The sequence below is a fragment of the Sinocyclocheilus anshuiensis genome, unplaced genomic scaffold (genome assembly GCF_001515605.1).
Source record: "Sinocyclocheilus anshuiensis isolate Anshui unplaced genomic scaffold, SAMN03320099.WGS_v1.1 scaffold2571, whole genome shotgun sequence".
Taxonomy (NCBI): domain Eukaryota; kingdom Metazoa; phylum Chordata; class Actinopteri; order Cypriniformes; family Cyprinidae; genus Sinocyclocheilus; species Sinocyclocheilus anshuiensis.
In genome coordinates this window covers 319,875-334,189 of record NW_015560621.1, presented here as the reverse complement: position 1 = coordinate 334,189, position 14,315 = coordinate 319,875, and the positions used below count along the sequence as shown (strand labels likewise).

General features: G+C 38.0%; 1 protein-coding gene across 2 annotated transcripts in view; it reads left to right on the top strand.

The window, feature by feature from the left end:
* LOC107681901 (double C2-like domain-containing protein beta) overlaps positions 1-14,315 on the top strand; it is a 104,710-nt gene that overhangs the window by 87,398 nt on the left and 2,997 nt on the right. For both annotated transcript variants that reach the window (XM_016478273.1, XM_016478272.1), the window contains 3 exons: positions 8,145-8,302; positions 12,188-12,269; positions 12,358-12,454. In XM_016478273.1, the coding sequence (XP_016333759.1) occupies positions 8,145-8,302; positions 12,188-12,269; positions 12,358-12,454 (337 nt within the window). The remainder of the gene's footprint in view (positions 1-8,144; positions 8,303-12,187; positions 12,270-12,357; positions 12,455-14,315) is intronic.

Genomic DNA, 14,315 nt, shown 5'->3' with positions numbered 1-14,315 from the left:
GCGCCCGCCACAATATCAAAACTGACCGCCACAAATAGATTTCCCAAAAGGCTTTAACGTTTCGTTGAAGGCACGTTTCAAAATTGAAACCCGGTGCGGGTGTTTTTATATCAATGTATTTCTGAAGGAACCCGACTGTCTTCAGAAAATTTTGGATGTCATTTTCATTTCATCTTGCATGTATTATCTGATAAAGCAGCATTTGTAAGTGGAGCGCTGCTTTGTGTACAGCGTTACCGGGGAAACCTTGATCTCTACCACTCCAACATCGCCTCCTGCTGGCAGAGAATGAGTTTGTATATATATACCTCCACAAGGGTGAGCGTGATTTGACCAAGTACAACATGTTCCTGGATCAACATCCTTGTTGATCCTGGAACATCATTCCAATCAACCAATCAGAATTGAGAGATAACTTTTCAGTAAATGTAATATTTACAGATACTAGTCCATATCGCGACTCTATTTAAGTGTACTGACCTACTTTTGATTAATTCATCCAAACAGTAAATTCCATTTATATGACTGAATTCCGCAATTCCGTCCACATTTTCTGCATCGCAGAAATCATAGATAATATTGAGGTGTTTTACAACTTCAGTGTAACGTTAGTGGATTGTGATTTATTGCAAATTAAACAACGTCTGCTGCTGCCTTACCTTTGAGAGACAACTGATGCGTGATCACTGAAGCAGCTCTAGTTAGCAAGTGCTTTCGGAGTGAGAGTGAATTCCGCATTGATTGGTCGGACTCGTGACTCCCAACAAATCAGATGGGCGATGGGCGGAGATTGCTTTAGGCCACAGAGTGGTGAGTTCTGACAGGCTGCATCAGAGCCAAATAGCGCGTTTCAAAATTCAGTTATTTTATCGGTGAATCGGTTTTGAAAATGACCGATACCGATAATCATAAAAATGCTTAATATCGGCGCCGATAATCGGTCGACCCCTACTCGAGGGAATACGTTTTTGTTTCACTGGAAGTATACAACCATGAATGTATGAAGGACACAGTCCCACACGTGTGTTAGTATACCTGGACCATACCTTATATCTGAAATGTTGTACTCCAGTCATAAACTAAAGCTATAGCTCAGCAGGAAATCTTTCATCAGTACAGTGCCTTAAGGTGCGCAGCTCTGTTAGGATCAGCACAAACTACTGCTTTATATGGCCTAGCAGAAGAAGGAAAATGTTGAGGAAAGCAATTCGACACACTTCATTGTAGGCATGTCTTCTTCATTTTAGGGCAGTGGATGTAGGTTTTAAGGTATGATTACTGTGTCAAAGTGCTCCATGGATTGACAGGATGAGCAGGTATTAAGTGGGGGTTGATCTCGTAACGTATCTTTTATAAAGTGTCTTGCTTGAAAGACAGGGGTCATATAAACCTAGACATTATCAGTAGCTGATTGAATCAACTTTGAACTGATAGAATGTTTTATTTTAGTGTTAAATTACACAGCTCTCTGAAACATTTGATTCTGTTTGGCTAGTCTCAACATTCCAAGGTTCATTTGTCTTGGCTTAAAGCCTCTTGCTAGGAACACAAATCAATATTTTGTGTACAGTTTTTACTTGTGTGCCAGGTAGCCATGTAATAAGTGGGATAATGTACATCCAGCTAGTATACATTATAACTTTGCGTCAGGGTCCTGATCACGCTGTCAGGGTTTATTCTGTGATAACAATCAGCTGGATGTACAATTCCCCTTCTTTATCATGCATCTATCCTCTACTTAAGCAATATCACATGAGCAAGAATGCTGTTGTTCTGAATTTGGCTGTAGTTCCAAATGAAGTCAAAACAGAATTAAACATTACACGTCTCCAAACAACGCAATGTTGTGGTGTTTTGTTTCTTAATCAGGGCTTGACATTAACGCGTGTCTGCTTGGTCCGGGACATGTGGATTTTGTGAAGGTGCAAGTGAAAGAGAATTTTACTTGCCCACCCGGACAAGTAACATGATTAAATTTTGAACATGATTTTTGCTCCATTTCGCTAACGAAAATAGTTCTAAGCAAAGCCACAGCAGAACAATTGCACATCTCCGAGCAACAAACAACAGTGTTTCGTTACTGAATGATTCAGCATTTTTTAACAAATCGGGTGAGTCAATGATTCAGTGAGCCATTCATAAAGACAGTCACTTGCTTCACTCATTGAATGAATCAGCTGTTTGAACAAATCGGTTGAATCAATGACTCACTCATTAAGACAGTGACTTGCCGCCACCTACTGGTGGTTTGGTTTCATATTTAAACGTGCCATTGCATTTTTCCAACATTTCATATTTGTATTTTTAGCATTAATCTTATAACATTATTTATGCATTTGCAATTTTACTGTGTTTACTGTGCATTTATTGAACCTCTTATCTTCATTAAAGCTGCAGTCCAAGTTTTGCCTCTTTGACGCCATCTCTGTTTGAAAACCTGCAATTGCAGCTGTGTGCGGAATTATCTTACTTGCGTGGGTTGTGCTCCGGCACGGCTCCAGCGCGGATTAATCTAATGTTTTGAGGAGTATGTGTGGCAGTCAGTCACGCACCGGTGTGGATATTTACTGTACTTCGCAATCACAGATTCTAGCCTATGTCTTGGAATATGACCCAAATAAGAATTTTCAACATATATTATCATCTGAACAAGTAAGTAACAAGTCTACCACATTTGTTCTGACCAACTGAGGAAAAAAGCATTACAATAAATCGTGCTACCAATGGTGATTTAATCTAAAGATCGGTTAGCTCATATCACATCAAACCGTGCAAATTATTCTTATTGTTATACTTTATTCTCAAATTATTAATGTTAACAACATCAGGATTGCGTGACTATAAGTATAGTGTGTATTAGTGTGTAGATTTCAATTTCTGGACAGTCCAATCTCTAATTGTCATACCATTCGAATTTCATATTAAGAAATTATTTTACCCAAAAAGCAAATTATGCTCCCTTCGAACTGGTTGTCTTTAAAATACAAATCTTGTGTAATCCCAGACTATCTGTAATCAGAAACACGTGATTTAATCTAACGATCGATTAGCTCATATCACATCAAACCGTGCAAATTATTCTTATTGTTATACTTTATTCTCAAATTATTAATGTTAACAACATCAGGATTGCGTGACTATAAGTATAGTGTGTATTAGTGTGTAGATTTCAATTTCTGGACAGTCCAATCTCTAATTGTCATACCATTCGAATTTCATATTAAGAAATTATTTTAACCCAAAAAGCAAATTATGCTCCCTTCGAACTGGTTGTCTTTAAAATACAAATCTTGTGTAATCCCAGACTATCTGTAATCAGAAACACATTTAAAACTGGAATTTAATTTAATTTAAATGTGTTTCATAAACACATAATCCTTTCTGGATTACAATCCGCCATCAAATTGATACATTTAATTATTCTAGCTGCTGTGAGAAAAGGCTACAAATGATCTGCCACCTGCAGGATCCTCACATGCAATAAAGCCTAGTAGCCGGGACAACTTCTTTATGTTTACAGACGTGATGTAATGACGCAGCAGCATGCTCGAATTTCCTGCGAAAACCTACCCGTACCACTCAAATTAGAGACAGATAGACGCGACGAATACGTACAAAAACACTGCGACTCACAAGACAAAAAACACGAAAACACCTTTCTGTCGGGAGAGAGAGAAGCCGCAGCGTGTGAACGCGCCGCCATCTTCGCCCATCTATCCATCCATCCATTGATTTAGGATCATTTTTAACCAAAAAGAGTTACGGACTGCAGCTTTAAACAGTCCCTCCAGGATTTTGCGATTCAGCGATCGCTGAATTTTTCGCAAAATCAAGCAAACTCCGCAATTTTCGCAAGAGCTCGCAAATTTTCATAATTGCTGCAGATTTTGGGCTTAGACGTGTCCCGTGACTTCATCGCAATGCGCATTCAGTCAAAGAAAGGTTCCAAAAATGGAATGAACAGCCTTGCGTTCTCATCATAATTTACAAGAGCTACATTGGACAAACGAACCGAAAGCGGAACGAATCCGTGCTACTCGTTTATCTGCTTGGGCCTATTACCTAACAGAATCCTCAACTGAACAAAGTACACAGATTAGATACATTCATCTTAAAAAATATATATATATATATTTATATTATCACACTTTCTGATGTTTAATAAAATACTTGAATAACATGCTTTCGTCCTCTTGAAAAAGTACAAGCATGCGCAGTATCATCAGCTCATAAGTTCGCACGCATGCGCAGTATCATCAGCTCATCGGTTCTCAAATCGGATGTGTCCGAAAGAAATGGTTCTCGGTTCAGTGTACCGGTGATCCGAAAACCGATGCAACCGGTTCTTGACTCGAGAACAAGAACCGCTAGCAGTGGGCGTGTACGTTCGCTGCACTCATGCTCAGTCTATCAGCTGCTCTGCTCGTGCTCATCCCATCATCAGTTCTCTTTTCACAGCGGTTCAGTCAATGTACTGTTGGAGTAACTGAATAACTCGGGATATTGGTTTATTTCACGCCAGAGGCACGTTTATAAACCGAATAACTTAAGTCATTTGTGGATTAGTGTGTTCTGGAGTCACGAACCGATTCAGTTCGATTTGGTGAACTGGTTTGACCGGTTCACTAAGAAGATCCGGTTAAATAGAAAGATTCGTTCGCGAACCGGACATCACTACACGCGACACCGTTATACACAGCGCTGGGAGATACAGTGAAGAAAGCAGTCGAATTCACCGCAGAATCAATAACATCTCTGTGAAATCTTGTGAGAAGCATTCCCATTCGGCGCAGAATTCTGTTAAAGCTACAGATATCAGAACAAACGCCACTGATGTGGAAACCAGGAAAAACCTTGTTGAATAAACACAAATCACCACCATTCACCATGGATTTAAAACTGAACAACTTGTGGCAGAAATGGTCTAATGTTTTCGAGTGCTTTTAAATGCCTGACACAACTTTTCCCAGCACTTCACAGCTTTAAATATTACCGAATTTAAGTATTGCCCCCATTTATAAAACTAAAAGTTTCATGATGTAAGAAAGCAAACACTTATTTAAAAATAAAAGACATTAAATTACCACTAGTAGATGGCTGCAGAGAAGTACTTATAGGCTTATTAGCCATTTCCACTCCCTAATAAATATTTTTTTTATTTATTAAATTATATTTAGACATTATGAATGACAGTAATAAAAGTTAATTTTATCTGCATCTCAACTACCCAAGACAGCACAAGCACATCTGTAAGACGTCTGCTAAAGATCTGGGAAACATCTGCTGTGTAATCTGATAAACGTCTCAGAAGCTGTTTTACATGCATTCTAAAAAATGTCTATTTGACATCTGACAGGAAACGTCTTAGAGACGTATTGCAGATGAGCAAACACTCTAAAAAATACATCTTGCATATGAAATGCAGACATCAAATAGACAACTCCGAGATGTACATGTGCGATTGGGGTGAGTGCTTTACTGTCAGGTGTTGGTGCCACCTTCTGTAGAACTGGCACTGGTGCTGGTGTCCTCAAATGTTAGTCTGGAGCCCTGCATTGGTTCTCGAAGTCAGAAAAGTCATAATGTTAGAAGAATCTTGTCTGTGGTATATTTTCACTGCAAAAAAATAAGAAATGCCGCAAATATCACCGCAAATTTTGAGAAAAGCCACAGCAAAGTCAGTCATTTTAGGCCACAAAAATCTGAAAAAAGTCCCTGGAAATCTTGGAGGAACTGAGTAAACAGTCTGAGTAAATACATCTAAATGGTACTTTCAATGCAGCTTCTGTGTTTCCTCTGCAGTGGAAAGATGGAGTTTGTTAATACTAATTTCCTTTGAATGGTAACAACCATACAGTGTCTTATTAACTGAATATTAACTTATATAACTGAATGTATTAATAAAATTTAAGAATTTGATGTAAATTATGACACGTACATTTAATAAGGTTTGGAATATATTGCCCTTCATAAAGTAAAAAAATGTCCTAGAAATCAATTTAAGGCAAATGTCACAAATAAACTGTTCCCTCAGTCATTCGTTGCTTAGTCTTGTATTGTGTCACTGCAGTTCTGTGCTCTTGCTTGGACAGACTGCCCTGTGTATGACCTTATGCCTGATTATGGATTACAGTTTTGGATTATTCTGCATTTGGATCCTCAATCTTTGTTTTCCTGTGCAGATCGTGACAAACATACTCTGTCTGTGCCAAAAATGAGAAGATATGTTTTCAGTGGACTTTCAAAATATGCTTTGCTTTGCAAATGAAAATATACCGTAACGACTGTTTTGTTCATTTCTGTTCATTTAGTCAAGTTCGTTTTGCGTCAAATATGATTTTTGAGTCAGCACTGATATCCTCGTGGCAGAGTCCGTGTTTGTCCCAAGTTTGAGTCCCAGCTTGTGGATCTTTCCCAATCCCACTCACTCTCTCTCCCACTTCGCTTCCTGTCAGTATTTACTCTCCCATCAAAATAAAGGCAAAAAGGCCAAAACATCTGGCAAGATCTGGCAGCAACAGCACATTTTTCTGTCTGGGCTAGCAATTTACGGACAGCTTTTCTCACGCATTAAATCACCCACATTGCCAACAAACCAATGAAAATGCCATACAATAATGACAATTCATATCTATATGAATTCTCATGAATTTGGGTGAGCTGTTGTGGGTCCACTCACTTGTATTCAGGGGTGTCCAAACCTTCACCTAAAGGGTCAACGTCCTGCAGAGTTTAGCTCCAACCAACTTCAAAACAGTTGCCTGGAGGTTTCTAGTGAGTCTGAACATCTTGATTAGCTGGTTCAGATGTGTTTAATTAGGGTTGGAGATAAACTCCTCCAAACCTCCATAACCAGCAAAAAATTGCACAAAATTACTGTTGTTTGGCAAAGAAATAATTTACAGACCGTTACATACTTATTCCAAGCATTTTATTATGCAAGCCTGATGTTCCACCTGGAATGACAATGGGATTTATAGTAATGTTAATATTTAGACAGTCCCTGAACTCATTCTTTAAATGGCTTGGGTATGCAGAACATCCGCAGCTTTATGGACTGAATGCCCCTAATGAACAGACTGACAGTGTGTCTGGAAGTACAAACACAGACAAGCAGAGTGACAAAAACAGTATATATTTAAATAAATAAAATCAGTCTTGTAGGACACTGCTTAGTCAATCAAATTACAGGACTGGGACTGTTATGTAATGACAAACGTTCCCCAAAAGTCTTTAGGTTTTTTTTTTCTTTTTTTTTTTTCTTTTTTTTTTCTTTTCATGAGTCAGTTTTAAAAAGCACAACCAATTTTGATCAGTCTTTCAACTTAAAAAATGACATTAAAATTACATTTGACAGGTATGAAATCCTCTCCAAGCCTGAAATTTTGAGATTTCCCAGCAAGTTTTTAAAAGTTGTGTAAGTAGTTTTCAGCTCTATTCACTCCCATCTAATATCTGTCACCCACCTGAAAGATCAGCACACAGACTGATCTGGGATCTGCTCTCAGGACTGCAGTACAGGTAGAGGTGACAAAAGTTAAACACAAAGACTGACTTGGGATCTGCTCTTAGGCCTGAGTGTGACTCCACCAGCTGGCAAACAGTACAAAGCGTGTTTGTTGTGTGAAGAGACTCTGTAATGTGTATGTGAGTGTGTGTGTATGTGAGTGTGTGATCTCCAGTGGGGACGGAAATGAGACAGCAGTGTGTGGGGGATGAACAGAGATGCCTCCTCCACAGCTAATTAACTTCATGCTTGACGGTTTGGTGGGTCCACAAAGTTCTGAGACAGTGAGAGAGAGAGAAGATTTACCTCACATTCAACAGTTGAGATAATCTCAGCTCTGGTTCTGCATTGCCATAAAATGTCTAGACAAGAAAACACTGGAAAGAAGAGAGTGGTGCACAAAACTAATTGAGTGAATTAATAAATTATCTACTGGGACAAAACACTTATGTTTTAATAGAATTTTCTGCCTGTTTATGAGTTGATAATGCAACCAGATTCACGGCATTTTCATTTAAATATATATTTATTTATATTATGTACAAGCTACATCCATCCTTTTCTTTATAGTTCTTAGACATTGGACTGACGGCTGTGTTTTCTATTTGTCGATGTGTGTGTGTGTGTCTCAAAACAGATCGACAAAACAGATGACAAGTCTCTGGAGGAGCGAGGGCGCATCATGATCTCTCTGAAGTACAGCTCTCAGAAGTCTGGCTTAGTGGTGGGCATCATCCGCTGTGCCCATCTCGCTGCCATGGATGCCAATGGCTTCTCTGACCCCTATGTTAAAACGTAAGTCATACCCCCCCCCACTATCATCTGTCCGATTTTCTGTTTTCTGTTTCACTTGTAGTACAATAGCTTTTTTTTCCTGTACCAAAAGCACAATGCAACTGTTTATGTGCAAAAATACTAAAATAATCAGAATCCACATAATTTGCTTTAGTGAAAACATTTCCTATGAAACAGAAGATCCGTGCATGAGTATGTAAATTACAGATATCAAAGGAAATTCAGCTTCCAGTTGCTGAATTTAGTAAAGCTAGTCGACTCAAATCTGTGGTATAACAATAAGACAGGATCTTTTTGTGCATTTAAAGGTGACATATCATGAAAATCTGACTTTTCCAGGTTTTAAGTGCTATTATCTGGTCTCCGGTGCATCTACCAACCAAGAAAACGTGGAAAAGATTAACCCAGTAACTTTGTTTTGCTTTTTTCTGCAAGTGTCTGAGAAAACGAGCGCGTCTGATTTCGCTCCCTTGGTGACGTGGCAAAGAGATCTCATTATAATATTACCGCCCCTTAATCTGTAAGTTTCCACCCACGGCAACGTCATTTTGATTTCGCAAGCGACAACGGTGTACTAATGCCATGGCGAAAGTTTGAGCAAAACATGCTAACTGTTCTGGCTTTGGCAGCACCGACGAGCACAGAACACTGTTTAGAGTCCCAGCCTCAGAGGAGACAAGAGAGCAGTGGATTTATTGATTTATTTACTGAATATTGCTGCTGCCACACAGATCTAAAATAAACATGCGATCCCAGCTGTTTACCTTCACAGACATAACCGACTGTTTTTGTAACTCGTGTGTTTTTAATGTAAATTTGTGTGTGAATGAGAACTTAGTTTTATACTCACATTCTGTGACAGCCGCTTTCTGTACGTGTGCACTCAGAAAACCGTATATCAGAAGTTTAAACTCATATGGTTTATAATGCACGATTTCAGCGCGATAAACATTGATAATCAGAACCAAAACAGATGTTTTTTAGCAGGTACAAGCTGTAATGGCGCAGCTCTATTCTGGAAAAGGGGGCGGGGAGCAGCAGCTCATTTGCATTTAAAGAGACATGCCCGAAAATCAGCGTGTTTCTGCTTCCACTCAAAATAGGCATTTTCAAAATGATATAATAAATGATCTGTGGAGTATATTGAGCTGAAATTTCACAGACATATTCTGGGGACACCAGAAACTTATATTACATATTGTAAAAAGGGGCATAATATGGCTCCTTTAAGTCAGAATACATTAACACTGTTGTCAAAATTACGAATAACGGGTAATTTTTTTTTTTCTTTACCTAGGTTAGATGTACCTAGGGTTGGGTATCGAGAACCGGTTCCATTTTAGAACCAGTTTTTAAATTTCCCATAACCGGGTATTCGATAAGACACGTGCATTTCGATTCCACTTAATGATTCCCCGTTTGCATTCAAATGTGATTTTTTTTATGATTTAAGCGCAGGAAGGGAAAGAACTTGCGCACTGTTTGTGTGCCATGGACACATCTGAAGCGCGAGCACAGAGAACCACAGTCCCGGTGCAGGTTCCCAGCCACTGTTGCCAACTTCTTTCAATGGAAAGTAGTTAAAGCCTGCTTGAAATGTGTTAATATATTTGTTAATATTTATTTATGCTAATGCTAATTGATTTGTTTGTTCCTATTTTATTACTGACTGTTTACTTGTCTTTAACAATTTAATGTTTGAAAGTTATGTTAGTCTAGCTGTTTTTGCTGTGATATTTTTGTTAAAACCATAGGCAAATGTTCCTCTTGTAGGCCTAAGCGTTCTGTAGGCTGCTGATTTTTGCTCATGTTATTCAGCTGCAACAGAATGCTTTGTAAAAAGACAGAATAAATATGTTGGAAATCTAAATGTTCGATTAATTAATTTTTTTGTTGGATTTTTTTTTATCTTATTGGAATCGAAACTAGAAAACAATAAGAATCGGAATCGGAAACGGAAACTGGAATCGATAAAATTCAAATGATACCCAACCCTAGATGTACCACAGGCAATGGGAGGAGTGGTAGATCTGTTGTTGGGTTTGAGTTCAGTGACATTAAAAATTATGATAATGATAAAAACTGTGTAAAATAAATTATGCACAGATAAATTTAATAAATTCAATTATGCATTTAAAAAATGGGGTGAATATTTATTTCATGTTGACTTTGAAGTGCTGATCTGAGGGTGGAGTATCTTGTTGGGTGGATACAAGCTTCCAGATTTGAAAGATGAACATAACTGATGTCCATCTCGTATGCAAATTAATATCAAAATGTTTTTTATTATTTTTTCTTCTTTCTATAATTTGGATAGTAAGAATAAAATGCATATAATAAAAAGAACTAGGTAGGTTAACTGATTACCTTAAAAGTTCTTAACACTTTCTCAGACAACTAGATAGGATGAGACCTGTTTTCTGGTTTGTTCATACGACGTTCGGCATAAAGCCTATCCCACAGGAGTGAGCTTTTGAGCAAGGCACTTAACCCCAAATTTCTGAGGGATTATCCCTGCAATAAATGTACCAATAAATTGCTGTGGATAATTGCCGTTTGCTGAATGATTACCTACAATGTGGATGTATGTATGTGCACATATATATGTTTGTAAGGTTATCCTAAGCATATTCATTTATCCTGCCAAACACAAGCAACCATTAGTCAACGCTTGATACAAATGCAGTTATGTCATAAGCTTAGAACGGTGTCTTTGATAGGGAGAAATGTAAATGTATTTGTATTTTGAGGACTGGAATGTGTTGGGTGAAATGAAGCCTGGTTCTGACTCTACAAAAGATTGAATACTAAATTATTAATTTGTTGTTTCTGCTGGTGACAACAAGCAGTGCAAATCTTCTGTCATTAGTTTGTCTCCATCTGCAGTTTTCAGATCTTGCGTATCTATGCACAGATCAGTTTTCCCGGATTGATATCACTTGATGTTCACCTTTTTGGGAAGTAAATGAAATTGACTTTTTATTCATTTTATCATTTTAAACTGCAGATGCATTTAGTCACAGGAAAAGCTGAATAAAATAGTCGTCCAGAGGCGCCATTACAGGAGCAAATGCCATTCCCTGACAAGAGAGCTCCAGGGAGACTGTTACAATAAGAGGGAAACAAGCCTTTCACAAGTTTCACTTTTACTTTAAATGTCTACTGTAATTTCTGTACTTTCTTGAACAAGATGCGGTTTTAATTTATTTCAGTTTTTCATTCTATTATTCAATGAATTCTTTCATGAATTTGTTTGATTCGTAGATGGATAAAAATACACAATGCCATTGCCCATGCAAATAGCCAGGGAATTTATATTATTGGCTTTACAAAATAAGACACAGGTTGTGATTATTAGGCTGCTGAGTTCAGTGCCTGGATCTTCTTTAATCAGTCTGCTTGTCTGGTGGTCTTTGTAAAAGAGCAAGGGACCCTCATTAAGAGGGATTGCAGGAGTAGAGCAGCAGTGAGACATTTAATGACCTTGAAGTCAGCAGACAAGTGAAGTGAGGTTGCGTTTATTTTTTTTATTATTATTCAAGCAAATGGTGAAAATGTCCTGCAATGAACCTTTGAAATGAATGAGTTTGTCCTTTCATGGCTGTTTCTTTCAGCCCTCCAAATTTTATATACAAGAGCTGCAATGCCCTCTGGTGGACATACTGACTTGTTGCATTCAACAACACTATTCTGCATTTGTTTCAAATGTGTTCACAGTTTTGCTGCCTGTGCATCATAAGTAAGCCTTTGCTAAAATTCAATTATTTCAGAATTATTCCTGTGCCAAATCTTCAGTCTTGAAAGAAAGCCAACTTGACCTTTAGTGAAAGGTCAAACTAAATGCATCTTTTTTCTCTCTCTCTCCATATCACCAATGTATTTCAGGTATCTCAAGCCAGATGAGAACAAAAAATCAAAGCACAAGACAGCTGTCAAAAAGAAGACCCTCAACCCTGAATTCAATGAAGTAAGATTAACCTGACCAATGCCTGATTTACAGACTCTGTAACTCACATTTGTTTTTATAAATACTAATTCCATTCTCCCTATTACAGGAGTTTTTCTATGAGATCAAGTATGCTGACCTCAGCAAAAAGACCCTGGAGGTGACTGTTTGGGACTATGACATTGGCAAATCCAATGATTTCATTGGTAGGACCTATTTACAAAATCTTGTTAAATCTATGTTTTTATCTTTTATTTTTATTTTATATCATTTTTAGGCTATATTTTTATTTTAGTTTTTTGCATTAAGATCTGTTTTTAATGGTATGCTACCTATTGAATGTAGTACCAAAGGTTACTTCATTTTACAATTTAAGATGCAATCCCAGGGCTCAGCAGTAAAGATTTTTTTCTGATTGCCTGGTCAGGCCGGTAGTTCAGACTTCTTCTTGCCCTGCTCACATTTTCACAGGACCCAAATTATAAATGTAATTTTTAATGAACTTAGCGATTTTATATTTACAATAATTTTTCATTTCTTATTGTAACTGTATCATTTTTACATTGTTTCATTAAAGGGCCCCCTATTATGCTAAATTCACTTTTACATGGTGTTTGAACATTAATGTGTGTTGGCAGTGTGTGTACACAACTACCCTATAATGATAAAAGTCCACCCACTCCTTTTTTTCAATCCCCATAAATCATAAGCAGTCTCTGAACAATCAGATCGCAGAATCTGTACAAAGTGGCACGGCTGTTGACGGAGACTGCCTTATAGAGACAGAGGGCGACACGCGTCATAATCTGAAAACCACGCCCACCGGGGGGGAAAACAATCCAACCCTCTCCATTGAATTTGTATTGCGGGAAGCTGCCTCCTTGTCATTTCTGGTTTATAACAAAAAAAGGAACAATGTCTAAAAGCTGCTATGTGACAAGGTGTACAGCAAACAAACTAAAAAACCCAGAACTCAGTTTTTATAAGCTGTCGATCCAAAAAAAACGAGCGTTTAAGGACACAAAATTAGAGCGCAATGTGTTATATTACTCTGAGAACTACGCCCACTGGAGGGAAACGTAATCGGCGACAGGAAACATTCATTATTTGATTAGAAACAAATACGTGCAAATATAAAAAATGTATCAAATAGTTCATATTAAAGGGGTCATATGATGCGATTTCAAGTTTTCCTTTCTCTTTGGAGTGTTACAAGCTATTTGTGAATAGATAAGATCCCTAAAGTTGCAAAGACTGAAGTCTCAAACCCAAAGAGATATTCTTTATAAAAGTTAAGACTCGTCCACGCCCTCCTAAAACACCTCGTTTAAACACGCCCCCACATGTCTATGTCACTGTGTGGGAAGATTTGCATAACGCTGCCCAAATGTTCACGCAAAGAAAGAAGGCGTAACTTTGATTCTCGCTGTAGTATTCTTGCTGCCGCCATGTCGTGGAGACGCTGTTTGTTTTGTTGTGAAAGCGAAACTACTTTGTTTGGCCTTCCAAAAGAGGACACGACTAATAATCAGTGGTTAAGTTGTATTTACAACACTGTTCCAGAACAATTTAACCCATATATTCATGTGTGTGCAACGCATTTTACGGAGGAAGAGGACTGTTTCCTGGGAGAGTAGCCTACAATGCCAGTTTTCTGACAAATAATGCTGACTCACAGACTGTAAGTACGTTTTCATTAGGGCTGGACAATAATTCAATATCAATATGTTATCGCGATATAATTTTTTTCAATAACGGTGATATGATTTTTAAACACATTTCCGATATTTCGATATACATTACCAGTTTCCCATACATTGATTTATTTGTGCCGTTTGACTTCGTTGAATAAACATGAGCACTGCACGTTTCAAAATCATAACACGGCGCGGGTGTTTTATATGAATGTATCTCTGAAGGGAATTGACTGTCTTCAGAAAAGTTTCGATGGCATTTTCATTTGATCTGATAAAGTAGCATTCATGAGCGGAGCTGCTTTGATTACAGCCATTACTGGAGAAACCGCTAGTTTTATCACTCTAAAAGCGCCTCCTGCTGGCAGAGAAT